We start from the raw sequence: 27,185 nt of genomic DNA, 5'->3' as shown, positions 1-27,185 counted from the left end.
AAATTCATTCAGCATTAGATATGTTTTATACACCTGTATGTATATGTTGTTGTGTAGTGTCCCATATTGTGTAGTATTTTGTACTATACTGTGTATCTGCTGATTAAGACAGCCTCCTTTCATCCCTGACATGAGCAGTCTCACAGTGGTACCTCATGTCATTATGAATAATGATAGAAGACACGGGCCCTCATCACCTCCATTAACTCATTTCCTGCAGAAAAGATGAGTGTTTTTTTGTTTTTTTTAAAATAGATTATTCTGTGTTTAATTCTTGGTTTGACAACTTCTCCCCTCAGGTAGCGGCCAATAAATGAACATAATTACAGTGTTGCTTGCAGCACTGTGTTCCTCAGCAGTCTGACAACATAGAGGCTTCAGTACCGATGTGTCGGCTCTATCACGTGAACGAGCTGGCTCCCATCTGACAGACGATTTCTTTTTTTAGTTTTTTTATACAAGACAGAATAATAGGACAATCCACGTCTCATTTTGTTAACAGCATTATGACTTTTGGTGGTCATGGTGAGACTTTTGTATATTACGGCAGTCGCCCCTCCACTCCACCTCAGAGCACACATTCAAATTGTGGAAAAATAAATGCATGATGAACAAATGCAATTTTTGAACAGAGCGAAAAAATTTTTTTAATTTTATATCATACAAATTAAGTTTAAATACATGTGTCTGTATAGACTTGTGTAATCAGTTATTTTTGTTATACACATATCCCACTTTTTAACTATCAATATGCCCGAATATTACAATGTATTGCAGATGAAGAATCTTGCATATTTATTTTTTTGCAATAAATAAGAAACTTTCAAGTACGCAATTTAACGTGTGCACACATACCAATCATTGGTCAAATCGTTGCTAAATTTGGCTGAATTGTAAAAGCCAGGATTGATGCTAAAGCCGACTCTTACTGCTGAACTGAGCCAAATGATCTGGCTCACTAAAAAGAGCCGGCGTACTGCTGCTGTTTTTCTAAGTTCATGCATTTGTTTTTGTCAGATGTATAGATTTGTAATAGTTAACCAACCACCAACTATATTATGGACTATATTCATGTCCTGTGGTACACATAACAAACTCAACACTGCACAACTCACTTGCCTTTTATAACGTGCTATACTTATTTAATAGAACTTTATGCAGCATGGTTGGTTTAAGCGGCGTATTCATCAGGTCATTAGGATAATAAAATTCAGGCCGGTAATCTAACGTCAGCCCAGGACACATCTCCACACACTCACAGCAGACCACCTGTGTTTACTGTTTATGTCAGTAACACATCTTTTATCTGTATTACTACACACAAAAACTGCTGCAACAAACATCCGCAAGAGTTAAAAACAGCCAAGTGTCTTCCATTTCAAGAGTTGGTCAGTTGCACTTCCATCATGAAGGATACAGGAATAGATATTAGTTTATTAGATTATATTCAACTGTATTTTCTTTGCACCGAGTACAGGTACTGAGACAACCAAATGCAGTTTAGCATCTAACCACAAGTGCAAAAATCAGTAAATCGCGTATGAACAGTGTGTAATGAATATGCTAAGACATACAGTATGTGTTACCTGTGAGGCAGTTACAGTAGGCAGTGCAGGTATAAGTACAAGAAATGCTAATAGTAAGACATTATATACAGAATAAAGAGCCGGAGGTATCCGATATGTACAGTATAGACAGTGGTATAATCTGAATACTCTATAGGTCAGTGTGTACAGTACAGTATGGTCAGTAGTATAGGATGTATGGTTATGTGAGAGTGTATACAGTGTAAAGTAGTAAGTGTATGTGCAGCAGTTTGGCAGTTTTGGGTAAGTGTAAGCTAGCAGCCATGAGGCAGAGACGTTTCTTGTGCATATATATCTTTTTTGTGTATGTTTGGAGTGTTTGTTTCTGACTGGACTTGTGTTGATCATCATGAAGCTCTGGTAGCTCTGAGTAACTGGAGCTACTTCCACCTGACAGAAGAGAGTAGCCAGCTCTTTATTTTCAACATTATTTCCAGACACACACATCTCCTGCTTTCCTACAGAGCATGATTAAGTCTTGATGTCATTCATTACCTCTGCCAGGCGTCAGCCTGTGGGGAGATCATGCGTTCGTTTGGTCTGTCTTTCTGTCCACGGCTAATCTCACATACTACTGGACCCATCAGCCTGATATTTTCTGTGCTCATTTATGACCGTATGCTCAAAGACCTCTCGTAGTTGCGGTGATTCAAAATTTCGTTTCATTCATGCAGTCATTCCGTCATTGACTGCCGACTCCTCTCTCCTCTCAACCAGCCGGTAGGGGCTGCAAGTGATCAATAACTGCTTCAGTATAGCAAAAGGCATTTCCTTCAATCATCTAGGCTAAAAACAAGCCTTACCTAGTCTGCTGCAGGACTCATGTTGGCTTTTGATGTTGCTCAAAAACTGACATCCGTAGAAAATTTTGGTCTCATTTTGAACCGGAGCATTTTCAGATTAATTCCATACCTGTCTGATATGGACTTGCATTTATATAGCTCCTTTTCGTCTTCCTACCACGCAGAGCGCTTTACACTACAAGTCAGCATTCACCCATTCACACACCCATTCATACACTGATGGCAGGATCTAATCTAAATACTCATTCACACACCAATGAAACAGCCTTCGCGAGCAAATTGGGGTTAGGTATTTTGCTCAAGGACACTTCGACATGTGTACTGGAGAAGCCTCTGATTGGTGGGCGAACCACTCTACCTCTGAGCCACAGCCGCTTCAATGAGATGTTACGATGCACTAAAGTTAGGCACGATACGAGATGAATAAATCCCTGTTTTTGTTATCTTTGCCGTCATCTTGACTGTAAGGAAACCGGGAGGGACAAGTGAGTGAGATTCAACTCTACTTTGTTTGGGAGGAGAGAGGGAGACACACCTGGAGGAGATCTGCACTCTACTGAGTGCACGCTTCTTGTGAGTTTTTTAAAACATAAAATCAACTGGGGGGTTAATTGTGATATTCTAACATGCTGATGGCGGCCCCGGGAGCATGTATCTTTTTAAAAACACTAACAGTGTCCCTTTCTCTGTGTCCTCTGGCTTTCTCCCACAGTCCAAAGACATGCAGGTTAGCTTAATGGGGTTAATTGTTGCCCGTAGGTGTGAATGGGAAGGTTCTACTGCTGATGTCACAGTTATGAGAAGCCATTCATACATGCATACATGCATACAGTATATTAAAGAGCACATCACTGTGTCTGCAGTGGAGGAGAGGATGAGTGTATCTCAGATGCCAAATCACTGTATGTCTTAGTGTGCACTTTGGATGTATGAATTATTGAGAGACCTACCTGAGAGCAGACCATGATGTGTCATCCATTTTCAAGAATCAGTGTGGGGCCTGAAGGCACAGAGACACCTAGTTGTCTTTTTCTAGCTTTGGAAACATTATAACCACTTTCCATGTTATCATGTTGCTGCACGAACCATGTTAACATCAACAAACCTGCTATAGAGCAATGTTGCACGAGGTAAGGTGATGGACACCAGATTAAGACTATAGGTATATATAGAAGGAGCTCCAGCAGCATTTGACCACCAGTGACTGTTGAGCGTGCAGGACAGTGACAGTAACACACGGTCAGTACTGTGAGAGAGGATCATTTTAACACTCAGCATTTTAAAAACAGGAGCACACATGCATCGATGGTTTCCAGGCCACGTATCGCCGTTATTGATGTCTGCATTGTTAATAAATGTAGGGCGTTGATGTATGATGGTTGCATAAGTGTGGAGGAAATGAAAGCAGTCGTGTGTGTGTGTGTGTGTGTGTGTGTGTGTGTGTTTGTGTGTGTGTGCTTGTGAGGCTTAAGCCTCAGAATGAGTCCACAGAGCTGGTTTCTCATGTAACTACCATGATTCATCCAGTGTTTTCCCTCGTGCAAGCCGCCAACGCTGTTTCATTCTGTTGTTGATCACAGCCGATCTGTGTCTAGCAGGCTAATTATCTTACTCGGGGGTAAACATCATGTAACTGCCAACCTCGATAGTCACTACTTCAGTAACTTCCACGTTTTTCGACCTTTTAGCAATTGTCCTACATTTGCGCTTACGTGACACCCACTACGGCCCCAAGAGGCCTCGCCACCTCATATCAATCATGCTATATGAACAGGTCTTATGGAACCATACCACTACTTTTGCACATTCAGTGCCAGAGCTTTTTAAAGGGCCGGTGTTTAGGATTTATGGGGATCTATTAGCATTAGCTATTAGAATGAGCCCTTCATATCTACATAGGGAATGGGTCCTCTTCATGGAGTCCGCCATGTCGCCCCGCCATGTTTCTACAGTAGCCCAGAACGACTGGCTGAGAGAGGGCCTCTCACATATACCTTACCTTACCCGAAGGCCACCGTAATTCTCCGACATGGTTGTGAAACTGCGGTAAAATGAGCCGCCGTCTGAATTTTGTTGCTCCTAAAGTAGGCGAGGCAAAGGTCCTGAAAGATGTCATGGAAGTACAGTGGTTTAACAGTCGGCGGCTCACATTACCACTGTCTTGGAAAAGGAGTGAGTGAGTGGAGGGGTACTCAGTTGGTAGCAATCTGCGACCACACCACTATATGCCACTAAATCCTACAAATTGGTCCTTTAAATTATTTATTTCCACAATATCTTTGCATTGCATCTATATACAGTATGGTTATGGTCAGGGAATGATCGTGGTAACTGTTGGTTAAGTGTCCCCATCCTGACCTCCACACCCTGACCATCCACCTTGCCACATGAAGGGCACACTACTTCCTGTAAATTGGTGTAGTCAATGTTATCAGCCTAATCACAGATATATTGATATACAGAAAGGTCAAAGATATTTGTCGTTATCTAGAAACAGTGTCTTCAGCTGTCGAGTTGTTTTTGTTACACTGTAAAATGGCCCACTCACTACACATCCAAGTTGGTCCATAGGGGAGTAACATGAAGCTAGATGAGGAATATGATGAAGATGTTGTTCAGCAGCTTTTTATTGCCAAATATGGAAGCATAAAGAAGTCATCAGGGAGAGCGCTGGCCAAAATATCAAACAAACCAACCCTAATGTCAAATGAAATCACAAAGCTAACTAAACTGGCTAAAAAGAAAATTCTGAGCCTAACTCCATATCAACAAAGAAAAAACAGGAGAAACTGGCTGCTCTCTTCTACGGGGCGTTCCTGGCGAGAAACTTAAAGCTGGAATAATTTGGTTAACTAAAATCGAACAACAAAATTGTGACCTTTCTGACCTTAATCTGATAACATTATACCAAAAGAGCTATGGACTAAATCCATACAAACACTCTGGGTGTCAACAGGCAGCAAAAAACTGGCCAAGAGACCTAGAAGAAGCAGCTCTTCTGCCTTTATATATCCCCAGACGGACTGATTGATTGGCTACAGGTCCCCAGATTCACCAGCCAATGGCTCGAGAGAGGGGAGGAGCAACGCAGCACAAATCAGTCACATTCACCTATAGAGAGGCGAAGACCCACCCCTTCCGGTGGACCCAATGGGATGTTATTTCGGAAAAATGTGTACGTATGGTACTCAACAGCGAGAGACAAATCATTTTTTGATCCATTTGAATTACGCCATGAATCACACATATGATGTTTGTCAATTTAAAACATAGTTTTGCAAGTCCAGAAAGTCTCAGTTTGTCGTAAATTTGTCGTAGTATCATTTAGTTTAGTATGAAACCTCTTAAACTACATCTCTCGTCTCACACGACATACGTCACCAACACCAGCTAGCAAACTTAGCTATGTTCCACGCACAAATGAACCGTTAATCTGACCTGATGTGTTTTATCCAGAGACTCCTGGTCTTTTTTATCAGCCGGGAAGAGAAAGAAATGTGAAAACAATGTTACAAAGTAAAAAGGGATCCTTCGTAGTGATGAACCTCCAGAGAATTATCAGCTGAACCTGCAGCTCCCCTCAACTTTACACAGTTTTATTTAGTTTCATTGTTTATCTGTCCGTCTGCAACTTTAACTTTCAGACAGCAACATCTAGAGAGTGGTTATAATTGACCAGTTTAGAAAAAATAGGTTGTAGCAGCCTGGGCCCAGCACCGTTATTATTATCCATCAGTCCAACAACTCATCTATCCCAGTGGTTTGATATTTGCTGAGGTTTACATACGATTGTTGACTGAAATGCACATCAGATTTAGGAACAATCCTGATTCTCAAAGATTTTCACGTGGGTAACAAACCATCGGTATGCACACATTTCATGAATCAGAATGTTCTTATTTTTTCATTTTAAGTGTTTAAAACTGAATTTAAGAGAAAAAAATACAAAAAACCTTGAATAAAGCCCAGTGATGAGAAATAATGGTAACTAAATGTTGTGCTGTGCTTCTTTAGGGAGTGAATGTAGTTACAGTAGAAGACAGTCCTCACTAATATGGTATATCAAATGTGAACGCGAGTGTTTGAGTAAGTGAGAGTCAGAGAGATAGAAAGAGAGAGAGAGGCAGAGAGGAAAAGCAGCAGGATAGTGTGCAGAGTGACAGACAGAGGGAGGAGGGAGGACAGGCGGAGAGAGCTCTGTTGGGCAGTTCTCCAGCCTGTCTCTCCCTTTGAACCTGTGGATCCCGCTCCTACCTGGCCATGTCATCCGGCCTGTGCAGGAAGTGGAGGAGCGCGGTACGAGCGCTCAGGACTCTCCGCGGGACGGGAGCAGCAGTAGGAGGTGGAGGAGGCGCTGTGAGTCTGCTGTTATTTTTAGTCTCTCTCCTCCCTCCCAGGGCTAGGCTAATCCGCCGCCGCACAGGCTTATCCAGATTGGAGGTAGGACACAGAGGCAGGAAGGTTAAGCGCTTGCTCCTGTGGGGAAGCTGACTTTCGGTTTATGATGCCGTCTAAACTACCCAAACTGAGCCAGACCATGCTGAAGCAGGATTCTTCTGCTAGTCAGGGCTGTGGGTTTGACAGGGCAGGGGGACCACAGCCGCTCGGCTCGCAGGAGCACTGAGGAAGCTCCTCCTCTGCTAGAGCCATGAGTCTGGAGTGGCTGCCGACCGGCTGCTGCGCCGGCTACCCCAGCTGGCATCGGTGCAGGCTGGCCGAGACGGGCAAGATTACGGCCTCAGATGGCCGCAGGGAAGGGGGAGGCGGCGGCGGCGACGGTGGGGGGACCAGGATCCAGCTGAGGGGGCTGGACACTGAACAGCTGAAAGGCAGCTTGGTGGTCCTCTACGCACCTGCTGGGAACTCCTGTCTGCTCAGATTGGTGGGACATGCATGGATGGGTGGATGAATGGATAGATAGATAGTGGTGTGTTATATCCTCAAGGGTGTCTGCTGCTTTTAAACGGTCTCATAAGTTGAATTGTAATGTATTCACTTTGATTTATTAAAAATTACAGGCATAAAGGTCTGTAACATGGTGGATTTAAAGATAGATTGACGGCTGGAATATGCAACTGGAAATTATACGATCTTTAAAAAACTTTCTGCTAATATTCCTTAGTGGTTTTTGGCTAAAGTGACACTAAACAAAAGACTACTTGGCTATGTTGTAGATGACATTTTGAAGGTTATATTATACATATATACAGTATATCGTTCATACATATTTGTGAAGTCTGCAGTACAGCTATTGATGCTTTATGTAAGTCATTTCGTATTTACTGCTTCATGGTGAATCAGTTCAAAGACTCTCGACCTTAAATATCTAGTAATTACATTAGAATGATATAAAGTGTACTGATTGTGCAGCTTCTATGTGTTTTACGTTTGCGTAAGGGGTGTGAGTGTATATTCTTGCACCTCCAACCACTGAACTTCTTCCTTTTTGGATATAACAGTAAAGTTGAATTTGATTTGGTCTAAAAGATGAAGTGAGTGTTTTATCAAACCGAGAGGACACAGTGTTGTCAGTGAAATAGAAGTCCACAATCTTTCTCTTCTCTGCTCTTCTTCAGTGTAATTAGTGCACTCCTCATTGCAGAGCAATTCTCCATGTTAATGTCACTGATGAAAAGCATATTTATGGTTTCCTTTTTTGTTGTTTTTGTTTTTTTCTGACTTCATCTCTGTCGTATAACATTCTGTAAATCTGCCTCGAAAAATTAATCGAATCACTCCAAATAAATCGTGATTATACAAATCTGGATATGCAATCAAAAACGCCCAACGGGCCATGCAGTATATTCAACGTTGTAAAGCTGTCATGCGCTTGACATTTTCATGTGCCAGAAAATTGCTTGAGCACAGCAGACATTTTTTTTTTTTGCATGAGTGAGAAAGATGTGATGAGTGAGCTGCGAACAGTTGAACTACGATGTGTGCTGCTGAGTTGGTCAACTTGCTGCTGGCTGCCAGTGCTACCTGTGCAGTTTGTCTGGATGTCACTGTGATGTACTGTATGTGTGTGTGTGTGTTTGTGAGTCTGTGTGTGTGTGTGTGTGTGTTTGATATGACAGAGAGGCGGTGAAGCACGGGGGGACTCTGACACTGAGTGACATTCAGTGATGCTTACATTTGGTGGCATTTAATAATTGTGTGCTCAGACAGCAGAGAGGCAGAGTGTGTGTTTGTGTGTGTAGAAGAGAAAAAAACTGTAAATGTCAGTGGCATGCATGTATGCATGTAAGTGCTTCGGTATATGTTGTTTCTCATACAGCCCATTCTAAGAAGATAGATGATAGAAATAGAGCTTTTCTATGATTTTTATCATAGAAAAGCTTTTGAGATATTTTGATTATGTGAAATGATTGTTAAAAAACAATCATTGTGCGTGCGTGCGTGCGTGCGTGCGTGTTCCCCACCGACTAGCTCACGGCCGCCGCTCTGCTCTGCTCTCATACGGCGGTTACAGCTGATAACGTGTAGCACCCACCCTCTGATTCTCCCATGGATGTATAAAGAGAACTGGATACAGCGTTGTAGGCGGCTCCTGTTCATTCCTATGAGAGTTGCTCAGTAACGCATGAAGCCAAAATGGCTCGACTGCCGAGTGCTAAAGTACCCGGATCTTCCGGTGATCATCCGTATCCACTGGGCCCATAGAGCAGGCGCAGTAGCGTTTCCTTTAACTCCGCCTCCCAGCCCTCGCTTCAGCCCTCGGTCTGGGTCTCATTCACATGAACGGAGGATGGGATATAAGTCTGGATTTGGCTATTGGTGCATTTTACAACTTTTAGGAGCTAATGATTTAAATGAGTGATATTCAAGTGTTCACACTGGGAAGTTGATTTACCTAAAAAAAAAAGATCTCTTTCCCAATGTAAGTCTATGGGAAAAAGTATTTTTGGTCCCAATGGCATCACGTGACGGACACATGAAAATGTGCTTCAAAACCCGGCGCAGTTTTTGGGGGCTTGGGTTCTCCCCCAGTTTAACACTGTTAGCTCTGTCAACTCTGTTGCCGTCGTTTGCACTGTTCGTGCTGTTTGCACCGTTAGCTGCTAGCTGCCGGATCAGCTGACGCCATGTTGAGAGCCATGTGGAGGCAATCCCTCAATCATAGCTATGTAGATATGTTCTGAATTTCAAATTTAGCACCTTAAACAAAGTAATGATGGCGTTTTCAATAGTGACTATCTCCGCCAGGCATAAGCCTGTGGGGGATAATGTGTTCGGGTGTGTGTGTGTGTGTGTGTGTGTGTGTGTGTGTGTCTGTGTGTGTGTGTGTGTGTGTGTGTGTGTGTGTGTGTGTGTGTGTGTGTGTGTGTGTGTGTGTGTGTGTGTGTGTGTGTGTGTGTGTGTGTGTGTGTGTCTCTGTCTCTGTCTCTGTCTCTGTCTCTGTCTGTTCGCTGCTAATCTCTCGTACTGCTGGCCCATCAGCCCAATATTTTTGTGCTCATTTATGACTGTATACTCAAGGACCTCTGGTGGTTGCGGTGATTCACAATTTTGAAAACCTATTTTATTGACTGTTTTATTCTGTCATTGGCTGCTGACTCCTCACTTCTCTTAACCGGCCCGTAGGGGCCTTAAGTGATCAACAACTCCCTCAGTAGTAAAAGGTATTTCCTTCAATCAGCTAGGCTAAAACAAGCCTTACCTAGTCTGCTGCAGGCCTCATGTTGGCCTTTGTCGTGGCTCAAAAACTGACATCCATAGAAAGGTTTGGTCTCATTTTGAACCGGAGCATCTGCAGATTAATTCCATACCTGATATGTTATTATGCACTAAAGTTAGACAATACAAGATGAAATAAATCCCTGTTTCTGTTATCTTTGCCACCATCTTGACTGTAAGGGAGCCGGGAGGGACAAGTGAGTGAGAGAGGGAGACACACACCTGGTGGAGATCTGCACTCTACTGAATACACTTTTCTAGTTTGTAACAGTTTTTTGGAAGCATAGACTGTTTATAAGAAGTGGACGTAGTCACCTTGACGTCACCTATTGGTTTGTGGACAGCCAGTTTGAAGCATCGGGTTTGGCATTTCGGCCGTCGCCATCTAAGCTATTTGCAACCAGAAGTGACACGAGAGGCTGGAGATAAGTTCAACCGAACACTGAATAAGACATTTTTAGGAGACCAAAAAAGTTATAATTAACTTTCATAAACTGAAAACACACTGTGAAATGGTTAAAGTTGTAAGACACAAACACGGACGACTCCCAGACCGGACAATGCCGTGGTAGCGACCTGTCAATCACAAGGTAGCCCTGCCCCAAAGTATCCCCTGCTTTATCGTCTATTTGACTCTAAATGGGATCATAATTTACTAAATGAACATCATGCTGTATTGAAGAAGACTTGAAACTAGCGATTGAGACCATGAACTCATATTTACCATGTTCACTGAGGTAATAAATGAAGTGAGAAGTAGGCTCATTTTTCTCATTGACTTTTATACAATCAGACTTCTTTTTGCAACCAGAGGAGTCGCCCCCTGCTGGCTGTTAGAAAGAATGAAAGTTTAAGGCACTTCCGCATTGGCTTCACTTTTTCAGACCCCTGAGTTTCCCCTTGGTTGGAAGGCACAGACGAATAATATCGTACTGCTCTGAAGAACCTCTTGATAGGATGCCCAGAATAAGTCAAAATAAAATGCCATAAAAGTTAAAAATAAAAAGTACAAGAAAAAAGGCTAGATGAGGACATAATGTTGATGTTTTGGTTTTTGTAGTTGTTAGTGGTAGAACTATATTCATCCACCAAACGGCATGTTGGCTGCAGTGAATCCTGGACCTCTTGTTTTTGAGGCAGCTGTTCTGAGCATCGAAGCCACAAGGTGGTGGTTCGCCAAACATTTTGTTAAAGCAGAAAGCTGTGACGAAAGAAGTGGAAAGTTCAGACAATAACCTGCAGCTCTTCCATTTTAAACTGTCAGCATGATGATGTATACATGTACAGTACACACAGTGGAAGTAAGTTGAAAAGTGTAATTCGTCTTTCTGTTTCATTGACAGAATGAGTGTCAGACGGCACACTGAAAAACTAAAACTAAAATGGTAAAGCAAGAAAAAAAGAAATGAAAGCTTATGCTGGCCACAGTGAGGTGATGATGATGATGATGATGATGAAGAATGTGCTTGTTGGAGGAAGCAGCAGCTGGATATAGAAGGGGTACAACCACAGCCTGGGGCCGGGGTTTGAATGTCAGTCGGAGCTCCTCTTCAGTAATGAGACAAAATGGGACAGGTGGTGTGTGAACCTTTGGGAATCTGCTACATGTGCCTGTACATTCACACCTGCCCAGATGCTGATGCTGCAAGATATTACTCTTGAGACACCCTGTCCATCACCTGACACTTGAATTAGCGACTGGCTCTGTGGACTCAGTTTGTCAAATATACCATCCAGACGACTTTAATTAGAGTGTGGGACATCCAGCTGTCAGTCGCAGCATGTAGCCTTGTATCTGAGCAGAATCACCATCGTGGTCTGCTGTAACTTATTATGCAGTGTCTGTTGGGTGTCTCTGCTGTTCAGCTTGAGGGGAGATCTGTTCACACTCACACATGATGGCGTGTGCAACATTATAGAAGTAGCACGTAAGCTGAAGGTGGATATTTTTCATTAAATGCAGCATACCGTGCCCATTGAATGTTTCCTGAGAGACTTCAACAAAGTTTAACTGAGAAGCCGTAATAATGATGTGAAAATGCCTGATTCTTATGCTGACAAACATAATTCATCTTTAATATAAATTAATCGGCAACTCTTTTGAGAATCGGTAAACCATTTTAGTCATTTTTCAAGCAAAAACTGCCAAATCTTCTCAGATTTTAGCGTCACCAATCTGAAGATTTTCTGTTTTTTTTTTTTATTGTAAAGTGAATATCTTTGGGTTTTGGACACCAATAAGCGTTGGTTGCAGCCCTAATATTAACTGAGTAGCTGCACATCTGAGTGCCTGAGTGGAGAATACACTGAAGCATTTACCCAATAGGAACCTTCAGGAACCAACGGTGCATACGAGGGATGTCAACCGTCTACCACCGAGAACATTTCTGTCCGGTTACGCATGTCGGTCTGTAGGATCATTTACGGTTTATATGATAATTTAACCGCCGAAAGGATGCTTCTGCACCCGACTTAACCAATTGAGCTGTTCAGACAGGACGCATCGTGGCGAGCTCTGCGGCGCTGGGCCCGGTGTGTTTGTGCAAAACAGCTGGACACACACACATACACACTACACACACTAGGCTCCGGCGCCATGGAGTGTGTGTGTGTGTGTGTGTGGGAGTCCAGCTGTGTAGCTCTCAACGTCTATGACCGAAATGTGCTGACTGTATGCAAGAATTCCACTTTTTATCTTACGTGTGATTTCATTTTCCTGCACTTAATACTTCTCTATACCAGCTGTGCATTAGAAAATACTTAGTTTGACATTCAGCATACAGCCTTCACAGCAATATTTGGGCCAGTATTTGAGGATAACATAATCCTAATCAAAGCCAATAGTAACATATTAGCATTGGGCACCTCACTGCCAGACGTTTCATTCTTTTTAAATGGAAGGAGAGCTGCCCTCCATCCCTCCCTCAGTGGATTAGAGAAATGATGCAGACGCTAGAATTAGAGAAGATTACACATACAGTACAGTCGGTGGCTCAACCGCAGATTTGACTTTATCTTGGCAACCTGTCTCATTTGTGGGATTTTGCACTCTGATCATTTCAACATTCCTTAAAGGGTAACTTTGGATATTTTTCAACCTGGACCCTATTTTCCCAACTTATGGCAACAACAATTTTTGAAACTGGTCCAGTATTGAGGGATAACACTGCAACGAGCTGCGAGGGCACATGAGTTCAGTGCTTGTTTTTGCCACTGAGAGACTCCGATTTTTATTATAAGTGGAAAGAACCCTACAGAGCTATAAAACGTTTGTCTTTGCCTTCTGCTTGATCTGGTGTGTTTTTATTGTGTTCCAAGTCCCGCTCAAGGAGACGTCTCATTGTGAAATCTGAATATCCGAATACTCTAACTCAAATAAATACGGTCGTTCATCTAATTCAAAGACCTCATCCACATTGTGGAAATCATCTAAATATTCAGCCATGACATTGAGAACCTTTTAAACAACACTAACCTACGCTTTCTGTACTCCAACACAACAAAACTCTGCCCGGCTGTCACTCACGTTTCCACCATGGACCTATTGCTCTATTCCACCGTTGTCTTCTGGCAACACGTCACCTCGCCAGATTTCAGAACGAGAATTCTTCTTGAGCGAGACTCTTCCCATAATGTCAGACACTTATAATAACAATCTGAGCCTGTCATAGCAAAAACAAGAACTTGTAGTGGATATAAATGACGGTGCCAGCTTGCCCCAATAGGATTACACTGCAGCTCGTGAGCAGCTGCCATCTACAGCGCTCTCCCTCAATACTGGACCAATTTCAGAAACCGTTGTCCCTATGAGTCAGTTAGACACAACAACATGGGAAAGATATTTTGATTGTATTCATGTATGTTTGGACCCTCTTTTGTAATGAAAAAATAAATAAATAAATACATAAATTAAAATGAGTAACCCTTTTAAAAAATAAAGGAAAAGAAAATACTTAAAGAGTAACTTAACAGCAGGCTGAAAAGCCAAAACGTGTTTCACTGCTCTGTCTGGTAAACCAGCATCGCTGTGGTTGGGTGTGGTCAAGGAGTGTGCTGATGTCAGCCGTTAACAGTGATGTCAGTGTTACGTTGCTCTTCAAATGGCAGAAACTACCATACTTACTCTATACTATATGTTTTCATGACAGCTTGCTTATTATATCCCAAGACTGGTCCTCTGACGACATGGACAAGCATCATTTTCTGCACAGCTCATGTAGGTTGTGAGGTTTTATTTTGGAAAGCACTGACTCCAATCCAGACCAGTCATTTAGTGAAATGGAAAAAATGTTTTGATGCCAGTCTGATCTTCTTCAGGATAAAATCATTAAAAAATACTTACCACACTTGCATGTATAAAAATAGGCTGATAGGCTCTACGATGACGTGTGTGTAGTAAACACCTCAAAAAGAGCATACAGTGTAGTATACACAAGGTCCTTCACGGCCGCAAGAAGTTAATGATCTTCTCTGGAGGTAATGATAAACCATTCAGAGAAACACAGAGGATGAATAAGCCTACGTGGAACTAGAGGAGGCAGAATGAGGGGAGGAAAAAAAGAAAAAACAACTCTTCATCACAACCTCTTCCTCCTTTCCTCCCTCTGTTCTCTCCTAATGTCTCTCATTCATGGCTCTTGTTAGAAGCAGCTGAAGTTGTGTGTGTGTGTGTGTGTGTGTGTGTGTGAGAGAGAGAGAGCAATGAGTTGGAAAGAGATGAGGGCAGATGTCTGTTGTCCAATTACAATTCTACAGGACAACACGCGGGCTGCTGTGCTGCTGTTATTGACATGATACTGACTGTTCTTTCACAGAGGTCGGCTCAGTTCACACACGCCCTTTTCCTCTGGTGTTTGTGTGTGTGTATGTGTGTTAATCTGGGTTAGTCTGCTCTCCACTTGTATGTGCTCAGCCCCCAGTGAGCTACATATATGTTCTTACTTTAGTATATTATTGGATGATTCTTTACAAGATCTTTGAATGTCTTTTTAGGATTTGTTATTTACCTTCTTCACAGAGGCCTCATGCTATACTGAATGAATTGTGTAGCTGGTGTCGAACTGCAGTGTTTGCTAACCGTGTTGTGGTGTCTGTGTGTTCCCTACAGAGCTCAGGGATGGAGGAGATGGTCTGGGAGCAGTACACAGTCAGTTTGCAACGGGTGAGTTCATTCACTAATCCATCCATCTATTCATCGACCTGAAGCATCTGGGGGGGACCAAATACTGCATTCATCAATCTCCCAACATCTGACAATTTACCCCTGATAAAGCACAAATTCATGGTCTTGAACATCCTTTCACATTAAAACCTTCATTACTTTTTTTCAATAGAAAAAATTGGATCCGCTTACTTATTTTCAATCTACCGTGCATGAGTCTTCAGTTCTTAGTCCCACACTTCCTCCGTAGTGTATGCAGGGAGGGAGGGAGGGAGGGAGGGAGGGAGGGAGGGTGGGAGGGAGCAGGAAGGAGATAAACTTAACCCGAACGATTCATCTTAAAGCGAGACTCCGCAGCCTCTGACTGCTGCCACTAGCGGTTACAGGACCATTTAATTCTGCTGATATGGAAGCAGTGAAGGGTAGCCTACCGCACTATTCTGACGGGAGAGTAACGCCACGCAGGGAGAACACACTTCACAACACAAGACAAGACCGGCACAGAGAGGAAAGGAAATGTCTTCAACTGAGGTGAAAAGACTCAGCGTTCCCTTTTTTACTGTTGTGACATCCCTTGTCGTGTTTTATGGCTGATCTGACTGCCAGGATCAAAAACATCACAACACTTAAAGCTACAGTGAAACAGAAGTCAGAGCGTCTTTATCTTCTGTACTGCGAGTATTCCCCAGTGAAACGGAATATTTGAGTGGTGTACAGTTACAAGAGGGATTTAAATCAAATCCTTTGCATTTGATTGGACCGCTAAAAAGTGGGCGGACTTAGAATGTAGCGTGATGTGAAGCTGCTAAATTACAGTCTCATGGCTGCTAGTATACAATATGAGACTTAACTCTGTAGATAACCAGCTAATAATAATAATAATCCTCATGTTGGACCTTCTGCTACAATTTTAAAGGACATCAGCCTTTTCTTTCAGGAGAGACAATTGTTTTTCCATCTTCTCCGTGCGGCTACAATAGGTCGTGTCTAGAAGGTAAACCGCCAAATTGCGAAATCTGATCTGAGATCTGCAAAAACTCTCGCGAGACTCGCTGACCGACGACTAGGGATGTCACAAGAACTGATACTTTGGTACCAAGTCGATGCCAACATTTTTTAAAAAGTGACGGTACTCTTTTTCTACAGTACCGAAGGTACCGTACGATGCCTGTAATGGTCATTGGTAGTGATGTGACAGTGAGGAACATTTTCCCACCGGTTAATAAACTTGTGACAACACCGGTGTCATTGATTACACCAGACATTTTACAAGAAAAGATGATGGTCAACATGTGCAGAGTGCTGACTCTGATCTTTACCGTCGGGTGGCGGTGTGTCTGGCGTCTCCGGTAGCGCTTTTGCTGCGGGGCTCCGCTGCGGGGGTCTACCTGGCGCCGCTGGTCTGTGCACACCGGCTCTGACAGCTTCATCCGCCTCGCGGCGATTACCTCATTAATTCGACAACAAATCCTCTGCTTCTGCTCCCACTCCTACTACTCTGAGATGACGGACCAGATGCGTTCATGGTCAGTATGTGTATGTCCGTCGTCTGACTATCGATTGATAACATGCCGCTGATACGCCAAAATTAACAAAATGGGTAAATTATTTTTATTTATTACTTAAAGGCTACATTACGTTTTTTGTAATGTTCAAATGTTTTTAATAAAAGAGTATGTGTTGAATTACATGGGATTTATTGTGGGATTTTTATTGTTTTTTACCATGGTATCGAGAATCGTGGAAATTCACTGGTTTTGGTATCGACTACTAGATTTCTGGTACCGTGACATCCCTACCGACGACCCATCCTAACCTTAACTATTTTAGATCAATGCCTAACCTTAACCATCCCGCAAGAGTTTCCCCAACTTGTGGGTTCCCTTCTAGACACTACCTGCTACAATATTCGGTAATGTTGTCTTCATTGGCGCCCACACGTGTCTCCAGCTTCTGGACTTTTCTGGCAGTTTCAATCTTGATCAGCGATTTTTGTGCGTCTGCCGTCATCTTGTCGGTATGTTTAAGCAGGTCCTCTTTACTCACATGGATAGCTTTTAATAGTCTGTCGTGTGCCTCTTAACTGTCTGCCATGCCAGCAGGGTTAGCTCTGTGGCTATCAAGGCCAGGTTGTTCACCTCGCTTTTTTTTTGCCTGAGGCTTGCCATGCATCGACGGGTAGAGTGAACGTATAGCTAATAAAAGGTAACTGATCAGGATAAAAGTAGTTCTAAGAGTTCAACTTTGGGAGCACGCAAATGCATGTCCATACCTGTGACATCACCGGATGTTCCCCCCCCCCCCTACGACTTCTGTGGAGTACAAGGAGGTAACACTTCATGGAATGGAAAAAAACTAAACATTGTCAGTGAGTATAATCACAGCAGCAATCATTGTTCCTCTAAAATGTACTAAGTAAAACCATGAAGTGGTTCATACAGGTCATTTTAATGACACAGGGTTATCATCAGATGCAGTATATTTGTCAGCATCTCTGTGACTGCCTGGTGGAAAGTAAACGACATCGGTTAAAACTCTCACAGCAGTTTGTCTCAGTGTTATCGTGGGTCACATTCTGTCTGACTGTACTGTATTTACTAATTGATTTACTTCCCTGTAGGACTCTAAAATGGGTTTCGGCATAGCTGTGTCAGGTGGGCGTGACAACCCCAATGTCGACAACGGTGAGACGTCAATCATCGTGTCAGACGTGCTTCCGGGAGGCCCAGCAGATGGATTACTCTTGTAAGTCTGTCAAACAGCGCTACAAAAATCCTGCTCAGTGTTAAATGCTTCAGTGGACTGAGTTGTCTGCTGTGTAAGGTTTTCCAGAAATATTCCAAGGGAAGTTAAAATCTGGAATTTGGGGAATTTTGCACAATATCTTACCTTTTGATACTGAACTTATGGCATGTTTTGGTTAAAAGTATGCCCATTTAATTGAATTGTAACCATGCACTGCATTCAGCAGCACTCTTCCATCATGATGGTTGACAGTGTGGTCTAGTTGTGCTTTTTTGGGGGTTAGTTTTTGGCCCAAATTCCAAACATTTTGGGCACCCTGGACTTCTGTGATTTTTATGCCTTCAATTTCGTTTCCGGTGTAGAACTCGGAAACTATTTAACTTAGGAACTTCAAATTAGTTATGATGGTTGACAGTGTGGTCTAGTTGTCCCTTTTGAGGGATAGAAGTCCAGGGTGCCCAACATTTTTTACATTTTACAAAAAGGGCAAAACCTTTGGCCCTACTTTAGTAGGGGTCAAGCAGTGCGCGGGGGTTATGTGAGCCATGATCACTTTTGCCTTGTTCTGTTATTTCCCCTAAAATTCCCTAAAATTCCTCAAAATTCCTGTTAATTCCCATGGAAAGTTTCCGGCTTGAATAATCCTGGGATTTTGCAACCCTGCTGCTGTGTACTGGTTGTCGAATCCACAACCTCACCTCTACTACAAGACACTACTAGTCACCTTGTACTCAACACACTGATGAAATCTGCATGTCTGTCTACCATACAGCTGAGTTAGCTACTCTGCAAAATATCTTGCTCAAAATAACACAAAAAATGGCTATAAATGTACTCCAAACAGCTTGTGCTGCATGAGCTAAGTATTTCAAAGTAAACTAATTGTACAGAAAGTTCAAAGTACAATACTTTGCTCATTGTCCCCTAGATTATCCATTAGCCATAAATCAATATAGGGAAAATAATGAGTTTCTGCAATCAAGTTTAGTATGTATGTATTATACTGTATTATTTGTGAAAGATCATTAATGTTGACGTATCTTATATTATTTGTGTGTATTGTTTGTTTTCTTTCCATCCAGTGAGAATGATCGTGTCATTCAGGTCAACGCCATACCCATGGACAACGTGCCTCATTCCTTTGCTGTGCAGTCCCTCCGTAAATGTGGTAAAGTGGCTAAAATAGTGAGTATGACACACACACGCGGAAGACACAGTGTCCTTTTTGCAGGGTTAAGATTGGTGACATGACAGCTCACAGTTCCCTGTTAGCAGAGTGACTCCACATGCAATGACAAATAGTTGAAATTCTTCAGTCTCTGGTTTTCTCACCCCCCATCTGACAGATGTGGGAATTGATTTCCTGTATTGCCACTTCAAGCCCTCTCTCTGATGGACGGTTTTTCACTCCAACTTCCAGTTTAGACGTTCAGAAAAGCTACAAACACTTTTGTTTCCCGACGTGGTCCGACAACACGTCGTACAAACTACAGTAGTTCTGATCGAGCATAAACCGACCCTGAGTCAGTAGTGACCGAGCAGCTGAGAGGTCTGAGGCAGATCACTGAGTCATCCGTGGAGCTCTGCAAACAGGGCGAGCCAGCACTGATGAGGAGGAAAAGAGTGCAGCGGAGTGACGCTCGCTGTTTTGCTCACTATATTGTAGCACCGTACATCTACAGGAACACATTGTGTGTATGTGGGTTTTAAGTCTCCTGCACAGTAATGTCTCAGGTTTTCAGCCTGACTGCGTCTCACGCTGCCGCAGCTCTAAAAGTAGCAGCACTTCTCTCCCGTGTGTACAGTGGACTAATCTCACCGCTCCATACAGCTAAATATAAAAGCCTGGCATGTCGGGGGAATCTGATTTGCTGCTTCGAAAAACCGCTTTCACGACATGCAGCTGTATCTTCACTCTCACTCCTGTCTGAGAGAGTCAGACAGAGAAAGCCATTTAGTTTAAAGCTGCGTTTCTTTTAGAGTTGTTTTTTAGTCTTATTGAACAAACTTGTCGGTTAAAGGGAGACACCCCAGGTGAATCGGGTACACAGTTAACTAACAGATATCACCATGAAACTTACCCAGTTCATTACTTACATTGTCTTTTTTTAAAACCAAAAATCAGATAACAAAAAAATTTTGTTTCTGCACTGTTGTATTTGATGAAGAACAGAACAAGCAGATAACATTATTGACAAAATAATCTTTACTCAACCAAGGTCCACAAACTTTTCATTTCTTCTTGTTGGTTTGAGCTTGGTGAAGCTGCTCTGCTCATCCTGGTCTAATATACAGTTTATGTCTGTGAGATTCCTCTATTAGGCTCTGATCAGACAGATATGCGGCGCTACAGGCGCGGGCGCTTCAAAATCAACTCGGCAAAGCACGTCAGGTAGAACGGTGTGGTGCACTGGTAGTGCGGGGCTGTGTGCGCAACCGGGCGTTCAAATGTGATGAATGGGAAAACAACGGATTCAAGCAGACATTGAGCTCTTGCCGTTGCTGTGCTATTGGATGAGGAGGGGAAAAGACCATAAAAAATAAGGTTCACGACATACTGAAAAAAAAGAAAAGTAATTATATACCACTAGTATATCAACCTTTCATCTGCATTTGCCATTGTCCCGCTGTTACCTACCACATCTACTTGCATCAAAACAGGAAGAAAGTGGTAAAGCAGTAAAGCCCGCCTCTTGCTTGATTTGATTGGCTGCTTGGGCCAAGTTTGATGAGCGGTGCGACTCTGCGCCTTCCGCTGAAAGGTTTAAACTTTTATGTGCGTCTAAAACCCACTAGAAAAACGTGATATGTGGCAGAAGAGAGGAGCGCACGCCAGTACCATAGGAAAACAATGGCTTTACTGGTGACGCGTCGCTCTCTGATTGGGCCTTCACCATCGCCGTACCATCCTGGCGTCTGGACTTCAAATAACGGCTAAAAACTATCAGTAATTTTTACGTTTTTTTATTAGATGATGTTTTCAGTAACATCAAATGCTTTGCACAGAGCATCACATGCATGCCTACATAGAGATATGGCAGAAAAGGGATTCTAAATGAAGTTCCCTGTAACTTTAAATTATTTAAATCAGTGATTCCTGACAGATTTTGAATTCATATGCAGAATCTATAGCAACGGGACTAGGTTTTGGTATCGGAAGCCTTCTGGTTTCCGTTTGTAGTCGGAGAAATATTGCCCAATCACATTGAAGCAGGCTTTGGTTGAATGCAGGTAAACAGTCCTAATGGAGAGCAAAAGAGGCGGATCCCACTGTCTGTCGTCGTCTGATGATGATTTTGCTTTTTATTGATTTAAAATTAGCTTGTAAACTGGCTACTTGAGAAATAATCCGTTCGTAGACGTCGTCTCTCAACTCCAACTCCATTCTCGCATCTCAAGTTGCTCATCGGACTGTAAACAACAAGCAGGAAAAGGAGGTCTTGGATATTCCGCTGGCTACACCAGAACCCCAGAAACCCCCATAGGCTTATCCGACATCGGACCGCTAGCCGATGGGTTCCGAGATTTGGAACTCATTGGTGATTCCCAACCAACCAACCAAAGTACTGCAGTTGCCAGGGAGTATGCGGAAAAGAAAATCATGATTTGAAAGTAACGCAAACTTGACGTTTGGTTTACTAAAAAGAATATAAAAATCAGGTTCCAGGATCAATTTCCGCTCTTATATAATTAGTAGTGTAATAATAAGATTGTTTAAAATGTGTTTAAATGAACACCTTTGGGAAATGGCGGATGGTGTCAGTGAAGAGGTTCTCAGATCCAAACCAGTTTTATTAAATGGCTTTTTGTTGTTTTTTCTTTTTCTCTGTCAGACGGTGAAGAGACCTCGCAAGATGGTCCACTCACTGAAGCCGCCCGCGTCCCCAAGCGGAGACAGCCGGGTATACACCCCCTCCAATCACTACTACGACGCTGACAATGACAACAGCTGGTACCGTGAACAAACCCGGGACCACGCCTCGGAAAGCAAAGGATACCTGGACCCTGAGTACAGGGGAGGGCGGGACACAAACCAGAGAGGAAGGAGTCGCGGGAGGAGCCAGGAGAGAACCTCGCCCAGCCCGGACAGATCCAGGAGGGACGGCAGCCGGGGACGAGCCCTGGACACCAGCGCCGACCGCCAGAGGTACCACAGCCGAGGCCGCAGCCCCGGGGACAGCTACCGCATGGAGGACAAGTACGAGCGAGGAGAGGGAGAAGGTGGAGGAGGAGGAGGAGGAGGAGGAGGAGGAGGAGGAGGAGGAGGAGGAGGGAAGTATAGAAGCAGAGACCAGCTTAATGACAACCCTCCATCTCCAGAACCTTCCAGAGAGCTTGAGCCGCTGGAGAAACCTGTCAATGTCCTGTTGGTGAAGAACAGACCCAGCGAAGGTAAAACACACCAGCTACCTGCTACGGCTGCCCAATGAACTGAGACATGACCGTAGACTGGCATGTAAAATGAGTCACTATTTCTTTCACTCACCATTGAGATGACGATTGTTTTCATTTTTAAATCAATCAAAGTTTTTCTAATAATTTGTCCGCTACCATTTTTATACAATTAAACAAACTATAAGAAATTGACACCTGTCTAAACATAGGCTTCACTAAAATAGAACTTATTGCAGGGCTGTTGTATTGGATTGTATCAGATTATCACTCAGTGTATTGAATGACTATAAAACAACGTTATAGAGCAGGCACTGTAACATTTGAGAAATAGGAGTGAAGGGTTCCTTGTTTACCACTGCGTTGATTGGAACTCAGTTGTTAAGTGGTATGGGATGGTGGTGGTCTGCTTAAGGCTTCTGTTATAGATATGTGCAGTTTGGTGGCAGGGATTCTGTGGTAGTTTGTGTGGTCTGGGTAGCTTCATTATAACAGGTCGACATTTTTGGTTTGCCTTGAAAACCGTAGTGACAATGAACGGATCCAACGCGGGTTGAAAGCGCATCGGCAGGTCGTTGTATGTCTGATGTATGAAATGTTTGTATCGTCACGGCGCTGTATTTTTAGAAACTATGATTATCTGCATCTTTTCTCTCATCTTTCGCCTGCATCCAAGTGCAGTCTCACTCCCTCTTCCTCTCCTTGTAGTTGTTGTGGTTATACAACTGAAGTTACATCCAGTAACTACAACTTTTCTCCTGTGATGTTATTATTTGCTGCCACGGCAGTAACTGGCGTTACCGGTGGAATTACTAGTTGTTTTTGCAACTTCAGCGTGGAGCGGGCATCACCTAATAGCGGACCGAGTGACAGCTCCGCTCGCTCACCAGAGCAGCTCCAGTCTGTGTCTTCAGTCGTGTTGAGAGTCTATTACTTGTGAAGTGTAACTAATCAGCTAGCGCCATGGGGCGGGACATGAATAAATCCCCAGATAGCTCATGAAATAAGGAATAATCCAACAACCGTATTCATATTTAGCTTTAATTATTATTAGTTGTTCTCAGACGGATATCACTGTTTGTTGTGTGTAGAAGTGCGTGTGTACAGTAGTGTGACAGCGGCACTGAAAGGGGGGAGATGGAGACAGACAGAAGAACATGTCGGCCTGCTGCGCTGCGCCGTGAAGCATTTTTTGGGCTTCAAAGCCCAAAAAATGGTATTCGGGACAGCCGTAGTAATAATATATTATTTTTTTGAATCCGTAAAAAGTTCCACACTGCAGATTTTGGTCTTGAATGCGAGTACAATGTTTTTTGTCAGAAGCAGCATTGGCCACATTTATTTCTTCTTCCTCACCATCACCAGCAGGGTTTCCTCGATTATAACACATTTTTATTTCACTGTTATCCAGCCATCCCTCTCTCTCTCTCTTACATGTCAGATTCAGATTTGTTTCTGTCCCCTTTCACTATGCACACTAACATTGTTTTGTCATTTGTTAATGCAACTTGAAGAGATGCTATGAGTATCTGTTTTGATACGACAGCAGCCTGTTGCACCGGACAAATTTTAAGTTGATCTGAAGTTGTTTAAAGTCACAACTAACTGCTACATTATAACTAGTTAGCTTCACAGGGGTTGGTAAAAGATTGTAGAAACATTTTTTGTTATATTTGTCGAAATTCTCATTACATCCCGACAAAAAAGGAAGTAAATCCAGTATCTGTGGCTGTCACAGGACTGTAATAAACCCGTCCAATCATTTCATTCGGCCTGAATGTAACGATTGGACGGGCTGCCAGTCTTCCTGCGTACACTCTGACTGTGCACCCATTCAGCATCACCGCAGTCTTCCACAAGCTGCAAGCTTGACAGCTTTGAGAACAATAGCCATATTCATCGTTAACGTTCCATATGATATGTTTATGTTCATAATGATACATACATAATGAATTTTGGGGGAGTGTCTTTGGAGGGAGGCCTGAAGCGACAAGCTGTCAGTGTTGCCGACTTTGCGACTTTCCGTCTAGATTTTAGGGACTTTTGGAGCTTGTGCTGCTAGCTACTTTCATCGGAAAAGAGTTGGCAACACTGGGCTGGTTTACTCTTCCTAGTTTCTAAAGTTTGCCCACCCTGTCTTTAACAGGGAAAATGGAATAACATCCAGGCATCCAAATCCTCTGCTGAACAGAACTGCATTCACCTCCTAATTTATCAAGAATTTCCCATCTAAAATATCTTGAGTCAGTTCCAGCAGGGGGGCTTGCAGTAACTGTGATGTGTTTTATGTTTTTTATAGAGTATGGTCTACGCCTGGGGAGTCAGATCTTCATCAAACAGATGACCAGCACAGGTCTGGCTGCCATGGACGGGAACCTGCAGGAGGGAGACATCATTCTCAAGGTGCACACATGTTAATTCACAGCGCAGTCACACATCCATTCATGTTGTTAAGTTCGTTCTCTTCTCTATTTTTATGCCTACGGGACAGCCGCGGCTGGAGGCATTATGTTTTCGGGTTGTCCGTCAGTCCGGCCCAACGCGATATCTCAGGAACGCCAGGAGGGAATTGTTTTACATCTGACACAAAACGTCCGCTTCGACTCAAGGATGAACTCATTAGATTTTGGTGTTTAAAGGTCTCTGTGACCTCCCAAAACACATTTTTGGCCATAACTCAAGAATTCCTGTGCTAATTATGACAATTTCTCAGAAATGTCTAACAGGATAAAATGATGAAGTGATGACATTTTGGACAGACAGTGAATTCTTTAGTTATTACCAAAAAATGTGTTTTGTGAGGTCCCAGTGACCGTTGACCACCAAAATCCGTCCATCCTTGAGTCCAAGTGGACGTTTGTGCCAAATTTGAAGAAACTCCCAGGCGTTCCTGAAACATCCCGTTCACAAGAATGGGTAAAGACGGACAACCCAAAAACCGGCTGTATTGACATCAGTGTCGCAGATTACGCCAACTAATCGCGGTAGTAAAACCAAACATAAAATTGACACCAAGATTATAAAAATACAACATACTGTATATATACAGATGCACAGCCTCTAATGTGAAGTTAAAAGTTCACCAGGTTTACAAAGCAACCTCTGACCTTCTGTACTGTGTGTGTGCAGATCAATGGGACGGTGACAGAGAACCTATCTCTGCATGATGCTGGGAAGCTGATAGAGAAGTCGAGGGGGAAGCTGCAGCTGGTGGTCCAGAGGGACCGCCGTCAGATCCTGGTCCGCATCCCCCCCCTCGCGGACTCTGACTCTGATAATGACGGTGAGTCACTGAACGCATGGCCTGACCAACAGGGTTAGTGTTAAACCACAGGGATGTTTGTACACAGCAGTCCTGCCTACAGCAGCACCACACGATAAGGCCTACAGAGTCTCCCACAGGTCTGAACACATTGTTACATCAAATCATTCTCCTTATCCTTATACTATTTACATAAACACATATCTACAGAGGTGTCAGAAATGTTCCCTCAAATTACCTCATATTACTTATAGCTTATACATGTGACTGTTGCAAGTTGATCTTAGCAGACAACCTAACTGTAAAGCCTGAGTTGGTGTAGGGCCAGGTCAGGAGGAAGTCTCAGCCTAAAGGTCACTGATTTAAGGCTGAGATTAGAGTTAGAGTCGGTCATTCAGTTTGAAGGGCTGAATGCTGTGTTAAATTGTATCAGGTTTTTAAATATCAGAGGACAAAAGAAATGGAGCTAGTCAGATTTGCTCTAAGCTGTGGAGGTTGAAGTGTGCCATCAGAATAATAACAGATGTTTTTTTTTCTTTAATTGAGACAGTTCACATAATGATTAATAACATAAGCACTTAAGTTATGCTGGACAGTAATTCACAATTAATGAACTGAGTTCATCATTGAATATATGTCCTATGAACAGCAGGATATATATATATATTTGTTCAACAACATTCAACACAACGTTCTATGAAAACCATCACGGAAATAAACTCAATGACATTTGGGCTAAAAACAACAACGGTTTACCATCGAGAGTCAAAAAAGCTTCAGTGAATGTTCTTCTTTTGAAGCTTAGATTTAAAACCTTCTCCCACTGGGCATTCCTTCACAGAGGGGAGCCGCTGGGTAGGAATAATCTCTATCAATGATCAGAGCCTTTTTAAAGAGAGAGAGACGTGGGAGTGGCATGGAAGTCATTTTAGATGCAGCCTCAAACATTTTTTTTTTAATAATGCATTCTTTTCAGCAGTTGTCAGGCAACTAAACTGAGATTGATGCGGATGTTAGCACACCGTCCATAACTACTGTGCAAAACTGGACCAAAAGCCTTCCCTTTTAAACTTAAAAAAAAATCAAATCTCTGATGAGCCAACTTTTAAAATCGATCGATTTAAGATTTGTAGAGATTATAGTGCCAAGAATTGTAAACTCTTTCTCAATTGGCTTCCTGGCAATTTCAAAAGGTAGTTTCCTACTTTCCCCAATGCTGAAGTCTGTGATCACCTCTTTAGTTTCTCTAATGTTAAACGGAAGATTATCATCACTGCACCGGCCCACGATATTAAAACACTCCAATATGCTGATTTGACAGTTCCTGGTACTATTGTCGGCAAATAAAATGTCATCGTAATCGGTACAATAGTTTGTATAGAAGGAAATAAAAAGCTGTGGAAAACAGCAGAAACTCTGGAGAGTCCCGATGTTAAATGGTGTCGAGTGTTATTGATTTGGACCAATTGCTTCCTGTCCTACTATAGACCCCTTTTCTGTTAGTGAACATGATGACGTATCTTTGTAGGTGGAGGCAGAATAATTCTCTGAACACGTTA

At 42.9% G+C, this 27,185-nt stretch overlaps 1 protein-coding gene across 6 annotated transcripts in view; it reads left to right on the top strand.

Annotated features, from left to right (window-relative positions):
* LOC141768991 (tight junction protein 2-like) overlaps window positions 1–27,185 on the top strand; it is an 85,085-nt gene that overhangs the window by 24,900 nt on the left and 33,000 nt on the right. For 3 of the 6 annotated variants that reach the window (XM_074637590.1, XM_074637589.1, XM_074637591.1), the window contains exons 1-7: window positions 6,819–7,271; window positions 15,174–15,227; window positions 17,848–17,972; window positions 19,055–19,157; window positions 21,806–22,364; window positions 24,664–24,767; window positions 25,494–25,647. In XM_074637590.1, coding sequence (XP_074493691.1) covers window positions 7,038–7,271; window positions 15,174–15,227; window positions 17,848–17,972; window positions 19,055–19,157; window positions 21,806–22,364; window positions 24,664–24,767; window positions 25,494–25,647 — 1,333 coding nt within the window. In that variant the 5' untranslated portion in view covers window positions 6,819–7,037. Of the gene's footprint in view, window positions 1–6,563; window positions 6,746–6,817; window positions 7,272–15,173; window positions 15,228–17,847; window positions 17,973–19,054; window positions 19,158–21,805; window positions 22,365–24,663; window positions 24,768–25,493; window positions 25,648–27,185 lie in introns of those variants that run through there. The other 3 variants (XM_074637588.1, XM_074637586.1, XM_074637592.1) reach the window with 3 other exon arrangements.

Source organism: Sebastes fasciatus, chromosome 6 (genome assembly GCF_043250625.1).
Source record: "Sebastes fasciatus isolate fSebFas1 chromosome 6, fSebFas1.pri, whole genome shotgun sequence".
In the NCBI taxonomy this organism is placed as follows: domain Eukaryota; kingdom Metazoa; phylum Chordata; class Actinopteri; order Perciformes; family Sebastidae; genus Sebastes; species Sebastes fasciatus.
The sequence above is the reverse complement of the archived record's forward strand: the minus strand, read 5'-3'. Positions and strand labels throughout refer to the sequence as shown.